The following is a 22,922-nucleotide window of genomic DNA, read 5'->3' as shown; positions in this document are numbered from 1 at the left end:
GTATTGTTTCATCTGCAGTTATATCAGTTAACATTTCAATAGTTTCCTTCCTAATGGTTACGTTAGTGATAAACATGTAAATTAGTTCTCGAGAGTGAACGTTTTATCTATTTAAACGGGGGATTTTTATACAGCCTGCATGTATTCTTTTTTCTTGAAACAAGAAGAAATTCGAAGACGCAAAAAGAGTTGTATAAGAGTAGTTAACAACAGGAAAAAAGAAGAAGAAAATGTAAATGCTGAAATAAATTATGGTAGAGATCGAGTGAATAACATTTTGTCATGGGGCCTCCTCGATGGCGTAGTGATAACGTCGTCGCCTTGTAATCAGTGGATCCCGGGTTTGATACACGGTGGATGCACATAGTGGATAGTATCCCACTTTAAACTGAAGGTCGAGTCCAGATTAGCATATCTGTGCACCAAACCAAAACTAAGAAAGAAATTGTCACAGTGTAAGAAAATTTCATGTTCAACCAGATACGAAACAAAAGGGAATAATATATTGCAGGTTGGAGTTCACATCTGTAGCATCTAACCAGCACAATTATGAATCGCAACATATCGTATCAGATCCATTTTTATTATACATTTATGATAATATAAGAGAAGTAGAGGAAAGAGAAAACCAAGCGAAACACGGACGCCTTCTCCAGAATTTCAAATCTCGTTACATAAGGTTCTGGGTTGGAGTCCCGAACAGACATGACTTTCTTGTTCTTGCCCTTTTATCTGCTTCATTTCATCATAATTCATCGTTATGGTTTACCTGCAGGGGAAGAATAATGACAATAATTGCCAATACAAAGCCAATGACAAACAGAACAACTCGATTACGGAGGTGCCAAGAAGAAACGAGACTTGACAGTTTCTCCGTCTCTCGGTTTGTCGAATTGAAAATTGCTCTCCCGTTCTCGGTCTCGATTAGTTAAATATAGAAATCGAAAATGTATGTGAATGAATATACATGTATTTTATATATTCCGGTTTTGTAGGAGATTTCGTGAGAGATGAAATAAGTACTCTTCCATCGTATTTATTAGGGCCTCCCCGATGGCGCAGTGGTAGCGTCGTCGCCTTGTAATCAAGGGGTCCCGTGTTCGATACCTGGTGAAGGCACAAGTGGTTCGGATCCCACTTGAAACTGTAGGTCCAGTCCCGATTAGCCTTACTGTGCATAAAGTGGACTTAAAAAACACCAACTCAACAACCATCGTATTTATTTTTATAATTTTTATTCCCTGTTCGATGATCGCGACGATAAGGACGAGTGACCATTACATGAAATTGATGACGAAATAGTCAAACACCCTCGACAAGGACGGTACTCAAACCCGGGAACTTTGGCGACGATATCGAATGTCAATCACTTAATGAGCTTGACCACCGAGCCTGCTTAATGTTGTTTCTGTCAGGTAATTCGTAATAATATCCCACATTCACTATCATTTGCTTCATAATTTATCTTATTGTTGTGATTAACCTGAATTCAAAGAATTAGTTGAAAGGCAAAAATGCAAGATTGAATGTCTCTGATGTTACTTCGTGCCGAATAATATGACGTGGTATTATGATATGAATTTATTAATCATATAATATGCCTATTCATTCCATTGATTGATCCCAATCGAGCACACAAAATATGCTATAATGTCCACTCCATGGAGGAGTGGTTAGCACAGCGCGCTACGATGCCATGGGTCCCTGGTTAGAATCTCGACTTGGGCGTGGGTGTCCTTGGTAAGTGTCCCTTCATCAATTTCATCACAGCATCACTCATCTTCATCGTCGCTATTTGCCAAAAGTGAAAGAATAGCAAATCTAAATAACAAACATCCAATCAAATCGAACATCTCTACCGATTTAATTCTATACGGTACCGAATTCCCACTTTATTACTGCATCTTAAGTCATTTTACAGCATCTCAATTGTTTTCCGATTCGAAAACATTTGGAATGTTGTTTTGTGCAGTTGATTGTGCATTGTTTCGTTGTTTGGATTGTTTAATTAACGTCGCATTAATTAGTTTTAGACCAATCGTGACGGGGGAAGCAAGAGCACAAAGGAAGCGAAAAAGACAAGGAAGAGACCACGGCTTTCTTTAAAGATAGCATCCCGTGAATACAACTCAAGTGACTGCAGAATATTATGAATAAAATTTATTTAGCTTTTTCCTTTTATTTCTATTTCAGTTATTTTACTTCGCTTTTCTTCTACCACTCGCGTTACTCGTGTCGGTGAGGAAGAATTATAAACTCGTGAAATGGACGATGGTACAAAAAAATATATGCCTCTCCCACGGTTCGAAACTGTCAGTACAAAATATTGTCTTATTTTTAAAATTTACGGGCAAATATGGTTTGTCACGTAGCAATTTTCGCTTATCTATTTCTCAAGGGGTTCTATTGCCTCTCTGATGTCGTAGTGGTAACGTCTTCGGCATGTAATGAAAGCCTTCCGAATTCAATACCAAATAGAGAGGATTTGGTTCGGATCCCATTTTAATCTGTAGGTCCAGTGCATGAACTGGACTTAAACAATTAACGTGTGGCATGTGGTCTGTGATGAGAACCATAATTTCAGCGAACCTTCTTGACAATGACTCTAATATCACTTGAAAGAATAGTATTTCCTTACGAGTAGCTTCGTCAAGAAACCAGTTCCTGAAATTTTCTTCTGGAGGCATCGTAGCACCCAGCTGTTTGTTGTGACTGGGGCACGAGTCATGTGACTCATGCTATCAAAGCTCAATCCTTCCCGAGAACTCAGAATCACCAGGCAAACTTAAGCGAATATTTTGTTATTTGGGTTGCATAAACAACAGGCTTTAAGACGTTACGAAATTCTACGTCCCGTGGCCCAGGTATTTTTTTTCTAAGACTGTACACTAATCGGGACGACGTACAATTTAAAGTGGGGTCCGTACCACTATGCGCCTCCACTGGGTATCGAACCCGGGAACCCTTGATTACATGGCTTCGATGTTACCACAACACCATCGGGGAGGCCCAGAGATATTTATAATAATAATAATTATTATTATTCAGTAATTCGCACAGGTCCCGGCGTTTTGGACCCAACTGACTCCCCCCCCCCATGTGGAGGCCTTGCCTCTGGGACTCGAACCTGGCTGGCTAATATCAATTTCATTCGCACTTAACATAACATATCCGTAAACTATACTTTATACATGTAAAAACTCATAATATAACAATTTTCATCTGTTCCTAGGCGTGGCTCTATTATTTTCATTCATATCCAAACCCAAATTTAATCAACTAGGACAAAAGAAATCGTGAGATGGAACTGTGGACCAGATTCATTGGAAGGTGAGATCCATATTTCGCTAACGATGTTGCCCGCTGCTGCCACCTAGCAGAAACAGGTGGAAGCTTTTAAAAAAACCGGAGTGGTGCTAAAATGCCCATGCGATAATCAACTTACATCTCGACTCGCCAGGCACGGCCAAGCAAATTGAGATTTGCGCTGCATCGTGCATCTGGTTATCCAATACGGTTCTGTTACAGCGAGAACTGTTTCATCCCGACTGAGGTCCGTTTGAAAAGCCAATCCGTAGGTGAGTGAAAGTTTTTTTTGGTTTCTTGTTAATACTTGCTGTTCGAATTTGCATTTTGCATCACTACCTGCATTTCGGTTGCCCGTTTATCTGTCCGTCTGTCTAAACTTCATCTCCGAACTTAAAGTGTATAGAAATTTGAAACTTGTCCAGAGACCAAAGCCGTATAGAAAACTCAGTTTTTCTTTCGATCAATTCGGACATCCTATGTCCTAATTTTGCAAATATCTCGATTATGTGTAAATAAAAAATTCAAATGCAAATTCACTGAGATATGCTACATTTGTAACGAAAGCAATTTATGTCTTGAAAAAAATTAAAATTTCTGTCAATCAAATTTATGTCGAAGGAAATTATATACGGTCAGTCCAGTGCGCTTTTCTTTTATTGAATAACGCAAGATTCATTTATATATATATATATATATATATATATATATATATATATATATATATATATATATATATATATAAACAATGTTCAGTAATAGTACAAAGTAGAGTCAAAGATACAAATTTTGTATTGTTTTTATTTTTATGAAGTGCTTAACGCAAATTATGCTTGGTCATCGGTCTGGAGTGAGTAAAAGGTCTTGCATTTCGACTACCATGCTAAAGGTCCCGGGTTAGATCCCCGGCCGGTTCAAATCCGGGAACTTTTCTAACGATGGAAGCGGCCCCGGCGCCCACCCAGCGTCGAATAGCATGGGTACCTGGGGGAAACCCTTGGGGAAGGGGGGGTAAAGGCGGTCAGGGGCGTGATGCTGATCACATCACCCCCACTCACGACCGGATCAAGAAAGTGTGGGGCGTTACCCCCACACCCCCTATACGCCTTCATGGCGTGGTTCTAAGCGCAGGGGAGCACTTTACCTTTACCTTTTTTATTTCGAATTAAGAATTCAATTAGCTCAAGTTGCATTTTTGTAAATTTTAGGAGACAGATATTAAATTATTATAATTACGAGTATAAGAGTATCTAATTAATTCGTATCTAATCTGATGCGTGTGGAAAAAGGGGGGGGATAAAAAACAGCGTCGATTTAAGACTGAAACATTTGCCAATCCTCAAATGTAGAAATAACAAAACTTGACCCTAGTATATTTAGTACATATCATTTGCAAGGAATAAATAATGTTCTAATGTGGTCATAGCAGATTCAGTATTGTTATGGACTGACTAACGCCTGCTCTATAATTTATATGCTGGAAATGACCCAAATAACGGTAAAAATTAAAGGTTAATATTCCACGTAAGATTGCTTTTCTGAATTTCAGCCTGATTCAGTAATTTCATAACAATGCTAAAATCGTCTTGGCTATACACATGCGTGTTCTGTATTTAAACACAAACAAAATGCGCTTCATTTACTGATAATATACAGTATTACCCAATAAGAATTGTAGAAAGCCAGAGTCAATTGAAAATTTGTAAAATCCTAAAGTGTCATTTGTTCACAAGGAGTTACATCAGGGGTGTAGGGAGTTAAACTTTCTGAAGACACCCAAATGAGAACACAACGGTAACTGCACCGTTGTAGGCCAACGAGGCCCTGGCGTATAATATTAATATTTTTATATTATTATACAGGGTGGCTCATAAGTCAGTTGGTACTAGCAGTTACACAATACATTGCAAATTTGCCAACTGACTTATGAGCCAGTCGTTATATTATATATAGTATAATAAATTAATAATAATTATTATTATATTCGGAGCCAGTATACTCCTCTATGGGACTCTTGTTGTATCGTCCACAAGCGTTTGTGATTGCCCTTTCACCAATTTCATCACACAACCGTTCAATCTCTCGCGATTAGCGAAAAGTGGCAGAAAAGATATGTAAAATAAATAAAGCAAATCAACTAATCAATCAGTTATACCAGGAAGGAAATGTCACGTAATTGACAATACCAAATGAAAAAAATGTGTGCAAGAGATCCACCCCGAGCACAGGTCTCCACTGTGAAGGAAAAGGTGCTTTGAAAGGTATCCCAAAATGAAAAGGAATAATTAGCCATTTGCCACAACTGGGCCCGACAGTCATAGTGTACTGCATGTATACATAATTATGAACATTAACAGGTGCTGGTGATTTCAAATATAAAACCTAATAACTAAAGAAATATATTATTATTTACGTCAGCATGGACGTCACCAGGATTTTTTTAGGTGGGCCAGGGATCGATAAAACTTAAAAAGTAGAATTAATAACAATAATAATTATTATTATCATGCTTATAATTATTGATATTATTATAAACTAATAAAATTTTAAAAATTATTCCAAATTTATTACATTTTTAGGTGGGCCAGAGATCGATAAAACTTTAAAAGTAGAATTAATAACAATAATAATATTTATTATAATGCTTATAATTATTGCTATTATTATAAACTAATAAAATTTTAAAAACTATTCCAAATTTATTACATTTTTAGGTGGGCCAGGGATCGATAAAACTTAAAAAGTAGAATTAATATTTATTATTATGCTTATAATTATTGCTATTATTATAAACTAATAAAATTTTAAAAATTATTCCAAATTTATTATATTTTTAGGTGGGCCAGGGATCGATAAAACTTAAAAAGTAGAATTAATAACAATAATAATTATTATTATCATGCTTATAATTATTGCTACTATTATAAACTAATAAAATTTTAAAAATTATTCCAAATTTATTATTTTTTTAGGTGGGCCAGGGATCGGTAAAACTTAAAAAGTAGAATTAATAACAATAATAATTATTATTATCATGCTTATAATTATTGCTACTATTATAAACTAATAAAATAAAAAATAAAATCCAAATTTATTATTATATCCTTGGAGAGACTTCTATTCGATCCACCAGATGAGTGAATATATTGCACAACTGTTTTTCATGATATTTCATACAGTTAGTGTTCTGAAGTGCATCGTTATTGTATTTTATTATTAACTTTTACACACTTCTTAGGTATAAATTTTAGTCATATTTTTATGGTGTGTGACCGCTCTCATAAAACTCGAATCACAGACGAATCGAATTCTTGAAATTTTGAAAACTGTGAAACTATTTATTCTTTGGTTTAAATGGTAAAATATGAAAATATAAACGGGTTCCTGTATTCAATATTTTCGATTTAACGAATTTTTAACTTTTGTTCTTTTGTTCGAATATCAACTTATTGAACCTTATCTCTGTTATTAACAATAAAAATAACAAACTTTCTGTATTTTTAAAACTGTAAATTAACGATGTCAAGTTCGAGGGGGGTTGGTTGATGGACCCGTTTGACCCCCCTTCCCGACGCCCATGCACGTCAGTTACATTTCAGACTTATAGCAGACATTTTACTTTGGAAATAGATGCATTCACATGTACAGAATACTATTTGAAGATACATTCCGGCTCTTAAAAACTTTATCGCTCACATTGTGCTTTATTATAACCTTGAGGTATTCATCGAAGTCAGTCTTCAACTATGCAATAATTATCAACAATGAGAACTTAAATGTTAACATCTTGAAAAGCTTTGGTTTATTTCGGCACGCAGATAAGCAGAATCTGGAGATAAGGCCAGACAATTCCACGGTGGCAGCGCCGACGACGTTGCAAAATGTAAGACGTGACAGATATGACATCTTGAATTAGTGCACAAATGTCATGAAATATGCTTCAAGTACGTGCCGTTAGGTGGCAGCTTGTTTGGAAGGCATCACGAATTGCTACCTTGTTCATAAAAACAAATACAGGCCTACTTTATTCTAGTTAGAAATTTGCTTCTACGAGTAGATTGCAGAAGAATGATTATATCCCCTCCCCCATGTATAATAGTGCATTTGAAACACAAGTAATTTACAAATATAAACTTGTTCATGAAGTGAGCATCTTTATCGTGCTTTCAAACAATTACTGGCATTGAAACGAACTACGTATTCTGAAACTCACAGGGTAAAGTATTATCAAGAAACACAAAATATTTTATTTGTTTGTTCGTTATGCAAATATTGGATTACTTTAACAGCAAGAACTATTTTAGAAAGTTCTGATGGTTGAGTAAATATTCAAAAACAATTATTTTTTTCTTGTTTAACGAGACTTGTACACTAAGTTTTCAAAACGCAATGTGAAAAATAAAAATTCTGAAATAGTAGTGGAACAGCGAATGCTCCGAAAGATATTAATGTGAAAAATCGAATCATTTATTACATAGTTAATAAATGTTTTAAAGTATTTCTCTAGTCATTGTTACTAATACTAATAATACTATAGTATGAATTTATTTGCTCCAAAAGGAAAGCAGATTCCCTAACCCTCCCCCAAACCAAAAAAGTTTAAATCACACACTGATGTCACGCATTTCCCCCTAAATAGACCCACACTCTGTCTCTGGAATATGTGGAGCAAGAAGGGGGAGAGTGGGCGGAGCAAAGCAGTGCGCGCTGCTGCAAACGGCTGGTAGCTGCGGTCGCGCTGCTCCTCCATGCACTCAGTTCTCCTCAAGCGTTCATTGGTCGAGTCCTCTGGAGTCGCTACTTGCGCAGAGGCAGAGGACTTCTTTTCGTTCTCTTGCGCCAGAGATTACCCGGGACAGAGTTAAAAAGTATTCCTGGTAGTGGAGATAGAAGCCGCCACTAGGTGATCTGTAGTCTGCTGGAAGACCTGGACAGCATGAGCGTCGCCAGAAAGTTTTGTAGGTGGGTCAGGCAAGTGATAAAACTTGAATATTAGAAATAAGTGATTTGATAACAGTATATGGTGGATAACATGAAGGAAAGAAACTCTGGTTCTCAAGCCGACATATTTCAAATTTTCTTATTTATGGAAAGTCTACACTCAGAGAACTAAATGCATCATATCGATTGATGCACTAAAGTGTGTTTTATGGCTTCTTCAAAGAATGATATTCGCATTTGATGCATTTGGGTGCATTTTTGTATGTCGTGAAATAAGCACCAAAGTGCATCATTTGACGCAAGTGAGGATTTCTTTCAGTCGAGATGCACTTCAATGCATCAGTTGATGCGTTTTGATGCACCAGAATGCATCTTTATCGATGATGCACTTAAACGTTTCGTCTGAGCTACATAAACTCTATAGCTCAGACCAAACGTTTAAGTGCATCATAAAAAAAAGATGCAGGAAAGTGCACCAAAGAACATCAACTGATGCATTGAAGTGCATTTCGACTGAAAGGAATCCTCACTTGAATCAAATGATGCACAAAAACGTGTTTCTTTCACGACATACAAAAATTCACCCAAATACATCATATGTGAATCTGATTCTTTGAAGAAGCCATAAACCACATTTTAGTGCATCAATCGATATGATGCATTTAGTTTTTTGTGTGTATGCTTCCATAACTGGGCTAAAATGATTTTTAAACATGTCCAATGTTTAATTGAACTGAAAAAATCCGTCATCTCAGCGGAAAATTCTCCAAAAAATGTTATAACGAAAACAAAAAATCTAAAAAAAAAAATCACAAATTGCAGTCACAATTACAAAATGTACTGGAATTCAAAACAATTTTTTTCAACACCTGCATAAATACTCTATGGTTTCTATCGATGAAATGCACCAGCATAATTGAATTTCTTCGCTGTGAGCAACCAAGAACCCACTCAGTTATATATATGTGTGTATGCAACAAAGAAACAGGCCATAGACGAATGGAAACTTTGTCATCGTAAGCGGATTTCCTTTCGACAAGGAAAATATTACAAATATTTAAGTCATCTTCATATATGAATAGGAAAACTTCCCCGTATCCTAGTGTTATCATATCACACACCCTGTTGACGTCTTAGCGAAGGGAGCGTATTCAATAAAACCCACGTGGTATCATCAACAAAGCATGTAGCTTGAATAAGTCTACTACCGTTTATACGTCGTTGGAGTCACTCCCGATACGGTATGTAACTGCAAAAAAGTTATAATCTTTAGCTGCTCGTTGTCAAAAACTTAATTGGATTTTGTTTTAGGGGTAGCGAAAATATAGCTCCTTGGAATCTATTTCTCTTGGTGGCGTTACCAAAGTCTGACAGTGCAAATTTTTAAAGTTAGTTCTTTTGGCTCTATTTTATCGTACAGCAGTTAACTACTGCATCATAACTCGCTTGCATTCATTTATTATTTACAGGTTACACGTAAGCTTTTTTACTTTCTATTTAACAAGCCATTTACGCTTCAAATCGAAAACACGCTTTTAAAAAGTGCATATTTTGGTGTATCAAGTGAATAATTTGCCTCCTTTTGCTCAAGGGAATTTCGAGATGGAGGCTTAATCCCGTTAGGCTTTTAAATACGTCTTTACCGACATTTATAGAGACAGTGGCGTGCCTAAGGGAGGGGTTGACGGGGCCCATATCATAACTCCTTCTTCGGTCCAAATGCAGAAAAGATGGCAAAATATAGAACTAACTACTAAAAAACAAGACTTAATACCAATTTTTTTCACAAAAATCCCCTTTATACGTCACTGAATAGAGAGCAATCACTTCTTTCGAGTTTTTCTACTGGGCAAACTTAAACTTCACATTCTCAAAAATTTCGTTTAGCTGGAAGATCCGACGGTGGCCACCCCTAGCGGCCGAAGTGGGAAATTCTCCTCAGGAGATGATTATTCCGCAACCGTGTGAGAGAATCTGCATTCGCGATTATTGGATTTCTCTCAAGAAATCTTCATTAGGATTCTTCTTGTCATTCGGCTGACAGTCCAGGGGATGGAAATTGGTCCCCGTCATGGCGGATAATGGTAATTGACGTCACGTAGCAGGGATGAAACGGATCTTTTGCTACGCACCACGAAAGAGAAGTAGAACATGGTATGGATTGGGGCTTATTTTTAGCCTCCCTTGTATGTGGCAAAGGAGATAGTTCCGTGGCAGTCTTCGGAAAGTTACTTTCTAAAAGTAAACGAGTTACAGCTACTTGGTTCAAAAAGTAAAAGTAAGTGAGTTACTTTCTCACTTTAACAAGTAACCCTGTTACATTATTGGTAAATGAAAAGTAACTCTAAGTTACTTTCACAGTCACTATTTACTGGAATTTTTTTACAAACAAATTACACACAATGAATAATCATTGTTTGCAATAAAATAAATATATGAAAGACTTGTGTGTTTTATTTATGTTTCTGGTACATAATATAAATCTTCATATATTTATATTATTGCAACAAATAAACCATGGAACAAGGGTTAGTCTTGCTTCATTCCTTGGAATGCCGGCCACGGGATTTGGCATGTGGTGGCATCAATACCACTTTCACCTGCTTCTTTCTCTTCCATTCTAAGTTCAACAATATCCACGAATGCTAGCTTCCTTGCCTTAGGTGATTCAATGAAATCATTTCACCTTAGCATCCAGAGAAGACATAGTTTGAAACAGAGTTGTCAAATTTAGTTCTTCTCCCATGTTACAAATTTTGAAGTTAACAATTAATGTGCCATAAAGTAACTGCTGATAGCATTTACTCTATTGCAAAATAGTACCTCTATTACAATTACTACTTACATTTAAAAGTAGCTAGTGACAGTTAAAATTCCTTTAAAATGTAGCTGGCACCTTTAATTGCGTTACAAGTAACTAGTTACTCCCAAACAGTGACAGTTACTTTGCTCAAAAAGAAAGTCAGTTATAGTTATCGTAACTGTAGAAAGTAACTACTCCCTCTGTCCCATAATTATAGTCCAGTATGCCAAAATGGTAACTTTTTATTTACGTCCTTTTGGTTACTTGATCGGCCAATTTGTACTTATCCTTGAGTAATAACGTTGTATGACTCATTCCCGTGTTTCATTTTCTTCTTCTGTATACACAAGTGTCACAGTTTGAATATCGGACAAGTATTTTGTGACAACAAACAAAAGTGTACTGGACAATAATTATGGGACAGAGGGAGTATACTCTTACTTGGAAAACATTAGGCTAGGTAAAATATTTTCATTTTTTTAAAATCAAATCATTACTATGGAAAAGAAACGGTTAATTTCGTGGCGCAGTTGTTAGTGCACCAGATTTGTAGTAAAGATCACAAGTCTAGTCTGTCGTAGGTTCGATTCCCACCACCTCCAAAAAAGAAATTTGTTCACCTGAAGACGAGAGAAGAAGCACACTCTAGAAAAGTAGTGCTAGAATAAATATAGGTACAAGCACTATGGCCAATTACATTGCATGCTAACAAAGAAGTCAGTAACATTCAGAGGATGTTTCTATATCTTTTGCAGACACGACAGAACAACTCGATATCTACGGATAGAAGCGAGATGAATAGTTCGAACCACACGACTTCCCAAACAGAAGAACGTCAACGACCATCAGACATAAACTCTACGAGCAGGGAGAGGCACTCCAGACCAAGTCACAACATATCTAAATCTCAAATGAAGGGTAAGTTCAAAGGTTCACAGTTTCTTTATAATAAACGGCATAAATGAAATACAGGGTGAGCCATAAGTCACGAAGTGATTTCACGAGTTAATAATGTCTTTGTTAATAGGGTAAAAGAAGGGATGTTCGCCACGCTGGGAATTTCGCCGTACTTGTGATTTTTGTAATCGTAGATAGAAACTATAGGTTGGAAACACTCACTGATGCCTGTAAAAAATCAAGTAACATGTGCCTTGTTTCCACTGAAAACTGCAGTGTGGTGAGCGTACTATCAAGCAAGCAGTACAGTTTGGAATGCGAAGTTGCGTCTACACAGAAGACAAAGAAAGGTGCCGAATTTCAACACTACGTTGGAAATTGTCATTTCGTGGCAGATAAGAATTATTTTTCCTTTTAATTATTGATATCGTTAACCTCAAACTGTAAGAATGTCGTGAAAAGATTTGCTTTGGAAAGCATGCATGTATAAGTAAACATAAGTTGTTTCCTTTCGACTATGCATTTGCTGGTAAATTCGCCTGATGTAACAAAAAATGTGTCGAATTTCCCTTCTTACAGGCGATCTTTCACACACAGCTTGTTCACAATGCATATGAACATTTATGCCTATGTTTCTTAAACATGTTTTTATTGTATCTTTTTAAGCAGTTTTGTATTGTCATTTGTAGGTCTTTTACACTTTGTTGTCTGACCTATTGACAACAACTTCGTATTCCATACACTTAAACTGACGATAAAATGATAAATAAGTTATATGGTGAATTTCCCAGCATGTGGCGGAAATTTCGCCACTTTTTCTCATTTTAGTATTTTTAATATTACGTCATAAGTATTCACAGTATTCCTCATAATCCACAATGACTACTTTTTGTATCGTACAAATTTTGTCCTTCTCCCCTAATTCGTTTAGAAGGAAAAAAATGAAAAGCATTTTGGTGGCGAACTTCCCTTCCTTTACCCTAATTGTCGACATTTACGTGAAACTACTTTTCACACATAAGTGTAAAGAAATTTCCCTGTGTAATGCGCATAAGAACAAACGATGAATATATTAAAACAATACATACAAAAGTTATGAACTGTTCAAACCCTTTCGTGACTTATGGCCCACCCTGTACAAAAATAACACTAGTACTTAATACTTAAGAGTCTATGAAACTTCCGTGGTGTAATGGCTAATATTTCATTTCGGGAAGCACTTCCATCAATTTGTCCCTTCTTTCAAGAACTTTTCCTTTCACATTTCCAAATTTCTAATTTGAAAAACATAGTTTTGAGGTACGTAGCGTGAAACTGATCTCTTGTTGAAGAAAGTTGAGTCCGAAGTCTTGCCTAACTATTTAATAGCGGCATAAAATAGTTAGGCAAGATCTCGCATTCAAATTGCTTCAGCTACGAGACCGCTTCAAGCACTCTAGTCTTTTTCCTCGTTGTATAGAACATAAAATTTTAGTTATTGTCAGTAGCGGCAGTTACGGCTTGTGTATATATAACAACCAGTGGCCTGTGGTTTTAGGATATGGAAACTCAGCCGAACTTTCTGTAGAAACCTTGGTGTGGCTGGCTGTTGTTGGAGTCCGGTAACAACCACCTCTGTAGTCATTGCTATTCTGCGAGATCTTGCTTGCTTTTCTTAAACACATCGCGATTGCATCACTTTCCTCACGTTACTGCACTACAAAATAAGTATCTATGCACATTTGAAAGCAATTAATTGATTGAGTTGATTTATTTTAATTCGCTTTTCTGCCACTTTTGGCTAATCGCGAAGATGAGTGATGATATGATGAAACTGATGAAGGCACACTCATAAAGAATATCCATGACCAGGCAAGGATTCGAACCCGGGACCCCTGTGCTAACCACTCTGCCACAGAGATCGGCTTAAAAGCGATTAAGAAACACTTTAGAAGACACAATAACCAAATGAAAGTTCACTTTATGCGCAGATAGGCTGATCGAGACTGAATCTACAGTTTAAACTGGGATCCGAATCAGTGTGGAATGTGATTCCACCGGATCCGAATATATAAACCCGGGACCCCTTCATTCCAAGGCGACAACGTTACCACTTCGCCATCGGGGAGGCCAACATCTGGTTGTTGTGCAACACTGTAACAATATCAGCAGTTTGTGGCTTTTACCTGCACTATGCGGCGTAAAAAATAAAAATGAAAATTTTCGTTTTCAGACAGAAAAAATACATGTAAGTGGCAACCATGAATCCATGGTTGCATGCATAACGATAAAATGCAAATTTCTCCCGAAAAATGCCTCGGCGAGTAAAAGATTGCAAAAAGTTTTTCGTCTTGAAGTTCTCTACAAGATCTGCGAAAGTTGGTTGATGTTGCATATTGTACATTTTTCAAGAAAATGAAAATAGAATCGAGCAGTGAAGCAGTTTGCAAAAATGTTCCTTGCCGTCAAGCGCCACACAATTGTTTTATCACAGAAGGGACACACTTCCCGGACAGAGTTGAAACACTGCTTATCGTGCCGCAGTGAAACGATTCACTTGGCGCTGCCTTCACTATCTACGGAAAACAAGTTCGTCCAAGCAAGAAAGAGTGCAATTAAATCACCACCAGCATGGAGCTTATCTATAATTGAATATTTTGGAACATGCTGCAGCATATAGTTCGTAATGACGGTTGTTTTTGTTAGCGACTTTCAAGCTCGTATATGATGGGTTTCCAAAGGCGCCCGCAGGAGTTTTTCTCAGGGTGGACAAAGTCATAAAAACTACTACTATTATTATTGCTAGTATTACTGTTATTATTATTATTGGTGTTATTTTCTTCTTCTACTTTGCAAATCATAAAATTCAAATTGTATTGAAAATACTTTGTCGTTGTATACTATCGTATCATGCCGAAGGCATGACTCGAATCCGGGACCAGGGGTGCCATAGTCCGATAGTCTAATCATTTAATAAAAATGAGTATGAAAGAAGCTGGAGAGACACCTGCGATCTTCAGCGGATGTAAAAATCCGCTGATACGAATTCTTCCGGAATCGCAGGAAAGATGCTGCAAATACAGCTTTACGCTGAAAGCACCGTTATTGAGAGACGCGGTCTCTCAACGGCCGAAGTTCGAATTTCGTTTCAATAGCTCAAGAGAATATTTCTTCCCACAGTCGGTATCTGAAATCTATCGCGTGCACAGTCGTATCCTCGGAATTATACAAACGGTTGTACAAAGAAAGTTATGGCGTGAACAGTTGTTAACTCCGACTTAAAGTCGGATTACCGAACGTTACCAAAGGAGTTACAGCGAGGAGTAGTACGCTATCGGAAAGGAGCTTTATTTCAGGAGAGTTCATCAGAGTTTCATCAACGACCCAGCGAGTCGACCGTCACTTCGAGATCTACAGGTAACGAACGAAAAACTCAATATGCTGACCAAGGAAGAAATTTATTTAGTTAAAAACATAAACTAAACGTAACGTTTCAACCTTCTAGCAAGGTCTTCTTCAGACTTTGCACCAAGTACAAATGTAACAAGGTACAAAACAGGAAGATATACACAAAAATTACTCCCCTCCAGACTATTAGAAAGTTGTTCTGGAACATTCTAGCAGGTGGCTTTCCCTTGTCAATTGTACTTTCACCTGAAAGGCTAACATTTATTTTCTTTCATCTGGAATGTGGTTGGACTCTATCTCACGCTCTCCTTCTTTCTTCTCTCCTCTTTCTCTCTTGTCCTTTCCACTCTTTCTAACACCTTCTTCCATTCTTTGTTTATCTTCAGTCCCCCATTCCAGTTCATTGTGTCTTCTTCACCTTTCTTCTCTATTTCCTTGGCCTCCTTCCATTTTCTCACTAGCATTCTCTTCTCCCTTCCTATCTGCTTAGCCTCATCCCACTCTATGTCATGTCCTGTTTCTCTCGTGTGTTTAAATATTGCATTTCTCTCTCTCTTAAGTCGTACATCATCCCTATGTTGTTTCAACCTGTCTTTCATCCTCTTTTTCATTTCTCCTATGTACACACTCTGACATTCTTTACATTTCCCTTCGTAGATAATCCCTTCCTCTTCCTCCGTTTTCCTTTTTCTTGTTTGCATTCTTCGCTGTAAGTTTTAATGCCCGCTTTCCTAAGCATTTTGCATATCTTTTCTGTGGTCTTCCCCATACTCCTTATTCTAAACCTCCTCTATCTTTTTTCTTTCTCTTTTTCTTTAGTTTAGTTTAGTTTATGTTTTAAATAAAATAAATTTCTGCCTTGGTCAGCATATTGAGTTTTTCGTATCATGGAAACAAGGCTTAATGGTGTTATAATAGGCAACGAACGTTCCTAAATCCTCGTCTATCATTTCCTCACACCCGTGCCAGACCAGTCAATTTAAGTGTTTAAATTTAATCGTGAGTGTTGTTCTTATTTCACGGGGCTAGTCCCCTTGCAGTTTGAGTGTAGACGTAGCTCCTCAGGGCTACCCCCCTTTCTTACAACGTTCCTCTCGCTTAGCAAGCGAGTGGCCAAAAGCTGCCACATACGAGGGTCACTATTTATATTTTGAGCCTAACAATGAAAAAACAAGAATTTGGCATTGAAAACTGCTTTATTGTTTTTCGAAGTATTCTCCTTTATGGTCAATACACTTTTACATTCGTTCGAACCATTTGTCAAAGCAGTTTTTCCAATCTTCTTGAGACACCTCCATAATATGGATTTTGAACGCATCAACGGCGTCTTCCGCCGACGAAAATCGCTGTCCACGCAATTTATTCTTGACATTCGGGAACAAGAGGAAGTCATTGGGTGCCAAATCAGGACTGTACGGCGGATGACCCATCAATTCGATTTTTTGACTGTTCATAAAGTCGGTTGTTAGACGAGATGTGTGACAGCTGGCATTGTCTTGATGAAGAATGATGCGACGGCGTTTGTTTGTTTTCCGTATTTGACCGAAGACCTCTGGCAAAGAAATTGTTGTGTACCATTCAGAGTTAACCGTTCTACGTTCCTCTAAAGCCACAGTTGCCACATGACCAGTTTTCCCGAAAAAACAGGCGACCATTTGTTTCGATGTGCTTCGAACGCGAACAACTTTTGTTGGATTGGGTTCATCTTGAAACACCCATACAGTCGACTGCTGTTTACGTTCAGGCTCACATGCATATATCCATGATTCGTCACCTGTTACAATCTTATATACGTCTTTTGAAGCACCACGATTGTATTTATTGAGCATTTGTTTGCACCAATTGACGCGAGCGTCTTTTTGAGTTTTTGTCAAATTGTGTGGGATCCAACGAGAACATACCTTTCTCACAGCTAAATGATCATGTAATATTTTATATATGCTGGTGGAACTAATGCCTATGGTTGTCTCAATCTCACAGTATGTTCACATCACGATCTTGCAGTATTAGGTTTTGCACAGCATCAATGTTTTCTTGAACAACAACTGATTTTGGACGACCTTCGCGAATCTCGTCGGTGAGCGAATGGCGGTCACGATTAAATTCGTTATACCAGCGTTTCACAGTGGCAAAGGATGGGGCTTCATCGCCAAATGTGGAAGTAAGTTGATCGATGCACTCTTGTCTTGATAATCCACGTCGAAAATCGTACAAAAGCATCGCACGAAAATGTTCCCGAGTTAATGCCATTTTATTGTTGTCGCGCAATTTCCAAGGCAACATAAACAACACAAATCAAGCTATTGACAAAACATTTGAAGTACGTTATGGTCAATAATGCCAGACGATTCCGTGCAAACGTCAAATCGCGCCTAACTTCAATCAGTGTTGTCAAGGCTCAAAATATAAATAGTGGTCCTCGTAATAGGTAACGAACGTTCCTAAATCCTTTTCTATCATTCTCTCACACCCCTGCCAGACCAGTCAATTGAAGTGTTTAAATTTAATCGTGAGTGTTGTTCTTATTTCACGGGGCTAGTCCCCTTGCAGTTTGAGTGTAGACGTAGCTCCTCAGGGCTACCCCCCTTTCTTACAACGTTCCTCTCGCTTAGCAAGCGAGTGGCCAAAAGCTGCCACATACGAGGGTCACTATTTATATTTTGAGCCTAACAATGAAAAAACAAGAATTTGGCATTGAAAACTGCTTTATTGTTTTTCGAAGTATTCTCCTTTATGGTCAATACACTTTTACATTCGTTCGAACCATTTGTCAAAGCAGTTTTTCCAATCTTCTTGAGACACCTCCATAATATGGATTTTGAACGCATCAACGGCGTCTTCCGCCGACGAAAATCGCTGTCCACGCAATTTATTCTTGACATTCGGGAACAAGAGGAAGTCATTGGGTGCCAAATCAGGACTGTACGGCGGATGACCCATCAATTCGATTTTTTGACTGTTCATAAAGTCGGTTGTTAGACGAGATGTGTGACAGCTGGCATTGTCTTGATGAAGAATGATGCGACGGCGTTTGTTTGTTTTCCGTATTTGACCGAAGACCTCTGGCAAAGAAATTGTTGTGTACCATTCAGAGTTAACCGTTCTACGTTCCTCTAAAGCCACAGTTGCCACATGACCAGTTTTCCCGAAAAAACAGGCGACCATTTGTTTCGATGTGCTTCGAACGCGAACAACTTTTGTTGGATTGGGTTCATCTTGAAACACCCATACAGTCGACTGCTGTTTACGTTCAGGCTCACATGCATATATCCATGATTCGTCACCTGTTACAATCTTATATACGTCTTTTGAAGCACCACGATTGTATTTATTGAGCATTTGTTTGCACCAATTGACGCGAGCGTCTTTTTGAGTTTTTGTCAAATTGTGTGGGATCCAACGAGAACATACCTTTCTCACAGCTAAATGATCATGTAATATTTTATATATGCTGGTGGAACTAATGCCTATGGTTGTCTCAATCTCACAGTATGTTCACATCACGATCTTGCAGTATTAGGTTTTGCACAGCATCAATGTTTTCTTGAACAACAACTGATTTTGGACGACCTTCGCGAATCTCGTCGGTGAGCGAATGGCGGTCACGATTAAATTCGTTATACCAGCGTTTCACAGTGGCAAAGGATGGGGCTTCATCGCCAAATGTGGAAGTAAGTTGATCGATGCACTCTTGTCTTGATAATCCACGTCGAAAATCGTACAAAAGCATCGCACGAAAATGTTCCCGAGTTAATGCCATTTTATTGTTGTCGCGCAATTTCCAAGGCAACATAAACAACACAAATCAAGCTATTGACAAAACATTTGAAGTACGTTATGGTCAATAATGCCAGACGATTCCGTGCAAACGTCAAATCGCGCCTAACTTCAATCAGTGTTGTCAAGGCTCAAAATATAAATAGTGGTCCTCGTAATAGGTAACGAACGTTCCTAAATCCTTTTCTATCATTCTCTCACACCCCTGCCAGACCAGTCAATTGAAGTGTTTAAATTTAATCGTGAGTGTTGTTCTTATTTCACGGGGCTAGTCCCCTTGCAGTTTGAGTGTAGACGTAGCTCCTCAGGGCTACCCCCCTTTCTTACAACGTTCCTCTCGCTTAGCAAGTGAGTTGCCAAAAGCTGCCACATAGCCTATTTTCGATCCCTTAAGATAAACAAACTATTGTTTATACGCTATTTAGTTAGAAACTGGATTCGCCTTGCTTCCTTTCAATAAACATCGAACAGTTCGTTGTCTTTGTGTACTTTTTCACAATGCACAAATATCAACCTCTAATCCATGTTTTACGTGCCGAAGTATACTGTAATATAATAATAATAATAATAGTTGCTGTAACTTACAGCTTTAAGTCACACAACAGAAAACAATATTTTTTTGTTATAAAACATAGCTACAATTTTACCATTCGAATTACATTAACTCTTTCCGGAAATCTCAGGGGGTCAGCTTTGCGGGTTTTCCCTATACCCCATCAACAAAACTGGCTGAACAGAATGGCCGTATAACCTTCAATGTATTTATATTTTTCTTATTAAGCGTAGCTTTTCTGTCACTTCCAGTCTTTTCTCCTCAACTATCGACAAGAAGTAGCCGTTCATTTCTACGTTTCATGCGAATATACGAACCCTGAGATTGCAATTCAAGGCGGAAGTAGCAACACACACACACATGCGCGCGCGTGTGTATATACTTGTCGCTTTTCTGCCATTTTGACTAATCCCGATGATCAGGATGATTGATGAATTGAATTAAATTGTCTTAAGTCCACTTTATGCACAGATAGGCTAATCGGGACTGGACCTACAGTTTAAAGTGACATCCGAACCACTATGTGCCTCCACCGGGTATCGAACCCGGGACCACTTGATTCCAAGGCGACGACGTTACCACTACGCCATCGGGGAGGCCCTATGATTTGATGAAATTGATGGAGGAACACAAAGAACAGCCATGTCCTGACCGGAATTCGAGCCAGGAAACTTGGATGGCAACACTTAACTGGCTCGGAATACGATATTTACATTCTCTTCCGTGTACGCATTCGGTATAAACTATTGTCATATTCATGACTAATTTTTATGCTATTTAGTATGTAGTATTTTTTGTTTACACTTTAATTATGTCTTGAAGATAGACACTGCCTGATGTAGTGGAACGATATCGATTTCCGCGGGTACCGATGCTTGAAAATTGTAACAATCAACAGTTCTTCAAAATATCAATTAATATTAGTGGGCGAATATTACACTCCAAACATAATCATCAATTTACCAAAGTTTTGCCTTAAATATACTAAAAATTACATCAGAATATAAGAATACCTGTTATTCAATCACGAAATACAGTGTGTCCACATAATAATGGTAGAAAATCAAGAGAAGCTTCGAATATTGCATAACTTCCAGGATAAATTAGACTCCGCGCAAGCATCGCCGGTGGCCGGCAAAATTCAACCGATACTTTCCAATAAATCGGAATGAGAATCGACTCAGCCCAAATTTTTATTGCACACATGTATCTAGCACTACATAACATCATTACTAAATTATTACTATTATTATCATTACAGAGTTCCGTGAGGCATTCCGCCTTTTTGACAAGGACGGCGACGGGAGCATCACACAGGAGGAACTTGGCCGAGTGATGCGCAGTCTGGGGCAATTCGCACGAGAAGAGGAGCTCCAAGAGATGCTAAAGGAGGTCGATATCAACGGTGAGTGTGGGAGGATATCCTTTGAAGGGGAGGGGGAGGGGGATCAATAAATCTCAATTCCCCCTTCCACCGGATCTCTCTTTCAGCGAGGATGTCAATGTCGGTGCCTTTGAAATCTCCCAGCCTCGGGAAGGTTTTGGAGAAGACAAGAAAGAAAGAAATAAAGAAATCGAGGAACAAGTCGATCAGAAATGACCGAGTGAAATCTTTGGAGATCAGGCCCTTTCCGTTCCTCTCATGCAAACATATAGGATTTTCCCTGTACTTGCTCCTCGATGGTTTTCCGTATGTTGCAATCTTGGTTGAATGTCTCCCTTCAGAAGAATTCAGGAGAAAAGCTTCGTCCACGATGTAGCCATTCGCATGTGGAAAAGCGAAGGTCCTTCAGAGATTGGATTTAGGATGTTTTAAGAACCTTGGAGAAACTATCCTTTGTAACCATATGCTTTAATCAATTTCAGAGCAGAGTTTCACTGGTTTTGTTTCTATGACATCCCACCAGCTTGTTCCAACTCTAAAACACAGATTAGCATGCCAGTCTTCATCTTATGACTTTAATTAGGATTCGATTCCCAGCCTTGGCATGGGTGGTTTCTTTTTTTGAGTCCGTATCGCTTGCGCCGAGTCATTTGCGCCGAGGGTTCTTATCGGTTCAATGTCAAGACCTTCCTTGGTGAGTTTTCCCACAATCCAGTGTGTCATCACCGCCGCGCGCACGTGTGTTTATGAGCTGCAGCTGTGTTTATCTTTGATTGAAAAAGAAGGTGATTAGTAAATGAATGTAAGATGAAAGTATATATGAGGGATCTACATTGGGAAATTAGTATTTATGTAAAACTGAGACTTGTAAGAGACGACAAGATGGCTGAGAATATGAAAATATCAATACATCGAAATGGACAAATGTGTCGAGTGTGTTCTTTCGAAGTACAGAAGCTCAGCCGATTTTCGAGAATGCCTTCGAGAATTTGCATACCTACAAGAATTCAAATAACGTTTGTACTGTTATTGTGCAAATGTATCGAAATATTGTGTTTATATATACGTAGCTATTACTTATATAATGTTTGCCGAAAATAACATATAAAGTGTACATTTACGTAGTACTTGTAGAATGCTTGCAATATTTTAACGATACTGTATTTACGTACAATGCTTTTTTGACGATTAACGATAAATGATTAATAGTTTATAGGCTGATGCTGATTTATGTATTTTGTGTTGTGGAATAAAATTGAAACAAGTAATCCTTTGTAACGTCTTTTGAAATAAGTAAATAAAAGTCATATTTGACTCTGTGGATAGGTTTAACATTTCAGTGTAAACACAGCAGTGCAACGTCATAAACATACGTTTGATTTTATGTTTTAAGTCCACTTTATGCACTATGCACCATGTTGCCATAAACACACGTGCGCGCGGCGGTGATGACACTCTGGATTGTAGGAAAACCAGCCAAGGATGGTCTTGACATATGTCACGGCGGAAATGAACCGATAAGAACCCTCGGCGCAAACGACACGACACCGTTTCTTTGTGTCCCTTCATCAATTTCATCAAATCATCACCCATCCTCATCTTCGCGATTAGCCAAAAGTGGCAGAAATGAGAAGTGAAATAAACCAAACCAATCAATCCAATTTAATCCGATTTTTTTTCTCCCATATGGTCTACGGTAAAGTCAGTATGCCAGTAGGGTTACAAAGAAATACATTTCGTTATAGGGTTCTCCTACACGCAAACAAGAGGTTTAAGGAAATAAATAATAATTTCGTGCAATGGACGACATAAATACAAAGTACATTTGCAGAGAAATTCATCAAGTGCCAGTGACTTAATTCACAGATAAATTA

At 38.0% G+C, this 22,922-nt stretch overlaps 1 protein-coding gene across 3 annotated transcripts in view; it reads left to right on the top strand.

The window, feature by feature from the left end:
• Window positions 1–22,922, top strand: part of LOC145992163 (neo-calmodulin-like) — a 101,010-nt gene that overhangs the window by 65,056 nt on the left and 13,032 nt on the right. For 2 of the 3 annotated variants that reach the window (XM_083128449.1, XM_083128447.1), the window contains exons 2-3: window positions 11,806–11,968; window positions 20,926–21,069. In XM_083128449.1, the coding sequence (XP_082984575.1) occupies window positions 11,845–11,968; window positions 20,926–21,069 (268 nt within the window). In that variant the 5' untranslated portion in view covers window positions 11,806–11,844. Of the gene's footprint in view, window positions 1–3,409; window positions 3,579–11,805; window positions 11,969–20,925; window positions 21,070–22,922 lie in introns of those variants that run through there. The other variant, XM_083128448.1, reaches the window with a different exon arrangement.

This window comes from Lepisma saccharinum, chromosome 9 (genome assembly GCF_977018435.1).
Source record: "Lepisma saccharinum chromosome 9, izLepSacc3.1, whole genome shotgun sequence".
Lineage (NCBI taxonomy): Eukaryota > Metazoa > Arthropoda > Insecta > Zygentoma > Lepismatidae > Lepisma > Lepisma saccharinum.
Note: the sequence above shows the minus strand (reverse complement) of the source record. Positions and strands in the feature narration are given on the sequence as shown.